At 35.5% G+C, this 7,500-nt stretch overlaps 1 protein-coding gene across 5 annotated transcripts in view; it reads right to left on the reverse strand.

Annotated features, from left to right (window-relative positions):
• Nucleotides 1-608: 608 nt before the first annotated feature.
• The window catches only part of LOC135217950 (uncharacterized), a 123,650-nt gene continuing 116,758 nt past the window's right edge, over nt 609-7,500 (reverse strand). For all 5 annotated transcript variants that reach the window (XM_064254057.1, XM_064254055.1, XM_064254054.1 and 2 more), the window contains 6 exons: nt 6,717-6,843; nt 5,868-5,932; nt 4,822-4,977; nt 3,330-3,537; nt 2,301-2,448; nt 609-1,089 (listed from right to left, as the gene is read on the reverse strand). In XM_064254057.1, coding sequence (XP_064110127.1) covers nt 3,502-3,537; nt 4,822-4,977; nt 5,868-5,932; nt 6,717-6,822 — 363 coding nt within the window. In that variant the 5' untranslated portion in view covers nt 6,823-6,843 and the 3' untranslated portion in view covers nt 609-1,089; nt 2,301-2,448; nt 3,330-3,501. The remainder of the gene's footprint in view (nt 1,090-2,300; nt 2,449-3,329; nt 3,538-4,821; nt 4,978-5,867; nt 5,933-6,716; nt 6,844-7,500) is intronic.

Here is a 7,500-nt window from a genome sequence, read left to right on the forward strand (position 1 = left end):
TCTGGACCAGAGTTCATTCAAATCACCCAAATTTTGATTGGCCAGCGCTCTCTCTCTAACCTTCAGTGTTGTATAGATACACCTCATAGCTACAGCATTTTGTTCATTCCACCACTCATGATGATAAGCCTGTGCTGCCTAGAAATCCCCCCAGAACATTCTTTGAAGGAGCTGATCTTTGCTTTATTCGCTCCTTGTTTCAGACAGAAAATTTTGGAGCAAGCTTGAAAAAAAAGCAGTATTTGTAATTTTGTAAACCTCCTTATCATCATACGAAGGGTAATCCATCTGCATAGTTAACACTTGAGAAGATTCCAAACGTATTGGAGCTAGGGACTGTGTTTGGAAAGCACAGAATTGATTGTATTATAGTTTCTTTTTAAAGTAGGGTGGCAGTCCCCGGTTATTGGCGGTCTCGGTTAATGGCGATCCGGTTTTCGCTTACCAGCACCCCGCTGAGAACGGAACCCCCTTCAATAACCGGGGTCTGTCTGGAGTTCCTTCTTGCTATCCTTGTAAAAGAGTTTTGACCAGTTACCTGTAAGACTTTAGTTATTACCAAACAGATTAAAAAAAAGAAAAACTAATGTTACAAAATGCATTATTGATTTTTCTTTGTATGCTTAATATAAAAATGTAGTTTTTAGCAGCATATTCAGACAGTCTAATTTCAAATTACAGCATAAGACTTATAAACATTCTACTACAGTATTACATAAAATTTCTTTGAAAGCTTAATAGTATCAAAAGATGTCTTAGAACATGCAGACACTTTACTCCCAAAATGCAGCTTAAGGATGATAAACACTTAACTACATTATGCACATTCAAGTGATAAATTCTTAGCCTAAGAGGTAATAAATGTACCGCCTCAATTATAAAGATAATCTGCTACGATGGCTCCCATCCCGGCAGTTTTTTCAAGTAATCTGGATCTGCAAATATGTAGTCCATTGAGTTTTCGTGGATTTTCTCGTAACCCAAGTCGGTCATGAACTTCACCAGTTCAGGTTTGGGTTCGGGAAGATTCACGTGTTCGACGATCATGATTCCGAGTTTGATCTTGTCGAAGGGGATCGTTTTCAGAACCTGAAAAGAGAGGAAGAGTTGATTGCGAGATATGAGTGTTTCTGCTCAGCAGCCTTCCAGTCATAGCTGCTGTTGTACGTGTGATTTGCAATACGTTGCTGTTTGATTAAAGACCAGTTTAATTGTAAGTAATTTCATATTAGCTTACTGTATATACTAGATACTAATACATATGTGTATTACTTAAGGTTCTTTGTGGCTTGCCCTCGGCTCCTAGGCTAGCTGCAACTACTTTCATTCCTTTTACTGTACCTCCATTCATTTCTCTTTCTTCCATTTTAATTTCTACCTTATCCTAACAATTGATTCATAGTGCAACTGGGAGATTTTCTTCCTGTTACACCTTTCAAAAGTTCTCTCTCCCAATTTCCCCTTCAGCCCTAAATGACCTCTTAGGCCCAACCCAAAGGCTTTTGGCCCAAGTTTTATATTCCATCCCACTCAGCTAAATTCCAGTTAGATTAAAGACTTTTTTTTTTTTAAGTTGTAGATAACTTCGTACTGGATTACTGTATATGTTAGATACTAAAACAAATGCGAATGCTTTCGGTTTTTGGTTGACAGTGACATTAAAAAGTCACAATACAGTTTTCATACTATCTGACATTAATACTTTGCATGAAACGTGAAGCAATTCAAATGCTCTTGGTTCCAATTCTGAATTTTAATGGGCAGGGGACTATATATAGATTTTTTGTTGGCGGTGTGAAATACCATTCTGTGTTAAATTTTTTCCTTGTGTTAAATTTGTCCATCCGGTTAGCAAAGTGGGATTTGCATTGTTTCTAGTCGCGTTTTTCCTTTCATTTTGGTCATTTGCTTATCTTTCTGTTCAGGTGTAACTCTCAAATGCAACAACTAAAGCCCATGAACTCTTTTGTTGCTTGTCACAAGAGTATTTCAACAGCTTTTGTTTAAAATGAGGTGACCAGAAGTCTTCGAATCTAACTGTAAAATTATATGATTACAGTTTAGGCTATCATCTCACCCACCCACAGTTAGAACAGTATTCTCAGTAATCAGTGTTCCATTATATAGACACAGTTGCAGCAATTCCAAGTTGCAACTTTGTCTTATAGCGAGACACTGATTACTCCAAATTCGATTCTAAGTGCAAGTACATTTAGCTCAAACTGCAATGTCATCACATGATTTTATGGTAAAATTGTCCACTGACATCAAAGTCCTTTACTAAACAGACGCCGTCTCACCTTGAATTCGAATCCTTCGATGTCCAGGTTGAAGACGTCGATGAAGGAGACGTCGAGAGCTGAAAGGATGGAGTAAAAGGGGAAGGATTTGACGTGGATCGTCTTCTTGGTTTCTTCCTTGGTCAGGTGTCCTTGTTGCCACGAACCTCTGAATATAAGAAGAAGAAAAGGAGAGAGTAAGACGGAGGATATGTCTGGCATCCTTAAGATGAGGAATATATCTGGTATCCTTAAGACGAAGGATACGTCTCGTATCCTGTAGATGAAGGATATGTCTGGTATCCTTAAGACGAAGGAACGTCTCGTATCCTGTAGACAAAGGATATGTCTGGTATCCTTAAGACAAAGGATATGTCTGGTATCCTTAAGACGAAGGATACGTCTGGTGTCCTTAAGACGAAGGATACGTCTGCTATCCTTAAGGTCCCAGTGCTTGGCCTTTGGCCTAAATTCTGTATTCAGTTCAATTCATAAACAAGTGACCCAACTTGGTATATATGAAAATACAGATGCAACAGGTGGGGTTAAAGGTCATCAAGGAAGCTTTATGTGTTTCCAATACAGTACCAGGAAAATTTTAACCTCTGGATAGAAAAGCACTGGCATCTTTCTTCTTGGCGGAAAATATAAGGAGATTTCGAAATTCAAAATGAAATTATCAAGCGAAATGGAAATATTTCTAGCTTTCACCCATGTAAGGGAAATATGACTGAAAGAGAAATGTCTAGATTTCACATTAATGTTTATTTCCTCTCAAGCTGCGAAAGAACTTTCTCAAGGTTTGCATATGCAAGTATGTTCTCAAATGTGGAGGATCAATTCTCGGCCAATTGCATTGACGGGTCAGAGATGTGTATTAATATCTGGTGATAGACGTTCTCTCTCGACGTGGTTCGGAAGTCACGTAAAACCGTTGGTCCCGTTGCTGAATAACCACTGGTTCCAATCTACGTCAAAACACCATACAAACCAACAATCTTCAAATATCTTAGTGTAAAAAAAATATAAACACTGACGGCATCAACTCACGTGAAAAGAAGTTCAGCAGACGATGTTGTAGGGGAGAGAGCCGCCTGCAGACTGTAGGCCTTCCTGTTTTTGCTCACCAGTTGCTTATAGTTGGCGGGATTTGGCTCTATGAGCAGACCCTTGAACCCCAATTCTCTCTCCAGGTACAGGGTGGAACTCGATGTCTCCCCATTCAGACCCCCGACTCCACGAAGAAGCAGCTTTCGCGCTGTTAATTAAAAACGAGTGTAATATATATATATATATATATATATATATATATATATATATATATATATATATATATATATATATATATATATATATATATACACACACACACACACACACACACATATGGTCTGAGAGTTCTACCCCTACCTTGGTTTTGCCTAATTCCCAAACCTCACATTCTCACAATTTTACAAAAAAATGAATACGAGAAAAATAAGCAAAAAAAAAAATAAATAAATAAATAAATAAAAAAACTAAATTAAAATATACTGTTGTATATTTTTTGTCAAATTTTCAAGACTGTCTCTTGGATAATTGTAGCAAAGAAGAATGGTTTTTGAACATTGTGCATCTAACACAAGGCCGAAAAAATATCCATTTATTTAAAAACTTAAATACTACAGATCGATTGCTGGTTGGTTAAGAAGACTTGAAGTTATTTCTAAAGATTCTGAAAATATTGATTTTAATACGAGTAACAGCTGTCTACAATAGAAAGCCATGTTGTCTCAAAGTGGAGAAATTGAAAATGAACTTATGTGAGTCTGTAAAGACAGTTATCAGCACAGGCAAAGATATATTGACATTATTAAAGATTGGTGCATTTCTCGAACAAACGAAGCAAACGAATGTAATGCCAAAATAATACCCTGCATGACGCCACAACGTCACAGCAACAGAAAGGATTTCAAGAAAATAATAAAGTCCTCAAGCTTCAATCAGAGGTTCATTAGTTACTCTCTAAAGATTAATATTTTCTATCAGACATTTCAGATCGATTACTGTATGAGAACATTAAGCTATTTCTGAAAATGTTAAATGTAACAAGAGTACTGTCTATCCACAATCGAAATAAAAAAAATATTGTCATAGTGGAGCAATTGGAAATTAAACTATGTGAAGTGGTCAAGACAGTTAGTTATAAGCACAAGCAAAGATACAACAACAGTGAAAGATAAAAGCTGCTGTGGGTGCATTTAGTATACCCTGCATGACGCCGCAACGTGACAGCAACAGAAAGGATTTGATAAAAAAAAAAAAAAAAAAAAAAAAAACGAATGCTGCGAGCATTAATCGGAGATTCATAAACTATTCCTTGGGTGAGAGAGATGTGAATTTCTGGTGATAGAAGTTCACTCTCGACGTGGTTCGGAAGTCACGTAAAGCCCTTGGTCCCGTTGCTGAATAACCACTGGTTCCATGCAATGTCAAAACACCATACAAACAAACAAACATAAATTATTCCAAAAAAGATAAACCATTTCCAACAGACACTGACCTTGCCTGGACCATACAAGTTACCGACGAACTTTGACTGCTCCATTGCTGTGAAATGCTTCCGATTTGGGCTGGAGAGATGGTAGGGCTCCGTCGATGGAGGACGCATGAGCGAGCGAATGTAGGATATCAACCTTGGATCATCCTGCTTTAGACCCTGTGTGGAGAGAGAGAGAGCTTTTGTAATATTTTGTATGGTTTTCTTAAGCCAATAAATGACAAGTTCCCCGTAGGGGGGTTAGTGCCATCAGTGTACCTTCATGTGGTGCACTGTAGGCATTACTTAAGGTTCTTTGCAGCGTCCTTTCGGCCCCTAGCTGCAACCCCTTTCATTACCATTATTGTACCTCCTTGCATATTCTCTTTCTTCCATCTTACTTTCCACCCTCTCCTAACAATTGATTCATAGTGCAACTGCTTTGAGGTTTTCCTCCTGTTACACCTTTCAAACCTTTTACTCTCAATTTCCATTTCAGCGCTGAGTAACCTCATAGGTCCCAGTGCTGCTTGGCTTTTGGCCTAAATACTATATTCAATTCAATTCAATAAGTGACCAGTTGTTAATTGCAATTAAAGACTAAACCATTTATAAGAAGAATATGGATCTCGAACATTTTTTTTAGTTCTTCATTATTATGTTTAGTGGCTGTGTAATAATAATAATAATAATGTTCCAAAGGGTCCACAATCACACAAAGTGTAAGAAAAAGTCCGGTATAATTTTGAATTTTGAAAACTTAGCAGAAAGCTTTCGAACCCTTCCTGGACTGAAGATGAACCCAGGGAAGGGTTCGAAAGCTTTCTGTAAAGTCCTCAAAATTATACACGGACTTTGTACACTTTGTATGATTGTGGACCCTTTAGAACATTATATATACTCTCGTGATAGAGAGTTTTTCCCTACTACTACTACTACTACTACTACTACTACTACTACTACTACTACTCTACTCACTACTACTAATAATAATAATAATAATATATAATAAAAAATAAAAAATAATATTAATAATAATAATAATAATAATAATAACAAAAACTTCTTACCTGATAATTGTTGTCTGTGATTATAGGCGATACTGGTTCAGGATCTTTGACGTTTGGGATGGAACCTGTAAAGCGATTCCAGATCAGGGTATTTATCACAGGAGAACGAATTAGGGAACGAATGATGGAATGAGTAAATAAATGAATGAATGAGTGAACTAATTAATAAATGAGTCAGCGAGGTAATGAATGAGTGAACGAATGCATGATGGAATGAGTGAAAAATGAATGAATGCGCGGTCGAATGAAGGAATAAGTGAATGAATGAATGCGTGAACAAATGAAGGAATAAGTGAATGAATGGGTGAACTAATTGAATAAATGAGACAACGAGGTGATGAATGAGTGAACGAATGCATGAAGGTGTTAGTGAATGAATGAATGAGTGAACAACTAAGTGAACGATTTAATGAATGAATTCGTGAAGGAATGAGTGGAAGAATTAAAAAATTAATGTGTGAATAGATAAATGAGTGAATGAGTAAACAAATGAATGAGTGAACGAATTAAAATATAAGTGAGCCAATTAATGAATAATTGAAAGAATGAGCGAAGGAATGAGTGAACGGATGAATGAATGCGCGAACGAATGAGTGAACGAATTAATAAATAATAAGTGAGCTAATTAATGAATGAGTGATCGAATTAAAAAAACAAGTGAGCCAATTAATGAATGAGTGAAGGAATGATTGAAGGAATGAGTGAACGAATTAATAAATGAGTGAACGAGGTAATGAATGAGTGAACGAATTAAAAGATAAGTTTCAAAACAGTCAAAAGAAAATTTCAAAGCGAATGAAGACAAAACAGGAAAAAATTGAAAAAATAAAAAAGGTAAGAAAAACTTACTCTCATTGGGATGAAAATAACTAAATCCTACGAGAATCATCAGTGCCAAAGATATTAACAATGTGATCTTCCTAGGACCCAGGGGCCGCTGACTTCCGGATAACATTGCGTCTTGATAAAGATGTTCCTTCCGGTTGCAAAGATAAAACAGAATTTAAAAGTTAATATTTTGCGCTTTTTAAGTGACATATTACACGTTGGGATTAAGTTTTCTTTTTCTTTCAATAAAATACTTTTTTTTAAATAAAATACTTCTCTTTCTCCCTAAAACAAAATGTGATTTAAAAGTTAATATTTTGTACATATTACACGTTGGGATTAAGTCTTTTATTGCAATAAAATAATTCTCTATCTCCCTAAAAAAAAAAAATGCGATTTAAACGATAATATTTTGTAATTTTTAGTGACATATTACGCGTTGGGATTAATTTTTTTTTTTCCTATAAAATACTTCTCTTTCTCCCTAAAAAAAAATTTAAAAGTTAATATTTTGTCATTTTTAGTGACATATTACACGTTGTGATTAAGTCTTTTATTGCAATAAAATACTGCTCTTTCTTTCTCTCTAAAAAAAATGTGATTTAAAAGTTAATATTTTATGCTTTTTAGTGACATATTACACGTTGGGATTAAGGCTTTTATTTCAATAAAATACTTTTTTTTTCTCCCTAAAAAATATGATTTAAAAGTTGATATTTTGTGTTTTTTAGTGACATATTCCACTTTGGGACTAAGTCTTTTATTGCAATAAAATACTTCTCTTTCTCCCTAAAATAAATATGCT

The sequence above is a fragment of the Macrobrachium nipponense genome, chromosome 9 (genome assembly GCF_015104395.2).
Source record: "Macrobrachium nipponense isolate FS-2020 chromosome 9, ASM1510439v2, whole genome shotgun sequence".
In the NCBI taxonomy this organism is placed as follows: domain Eukaryota; kingdom Metazoa; phylum Arthropoda; class Malacostraca; order Decapoda; family Palaemonidae; genus Macrobrachium; species Macrobrachium nipponense.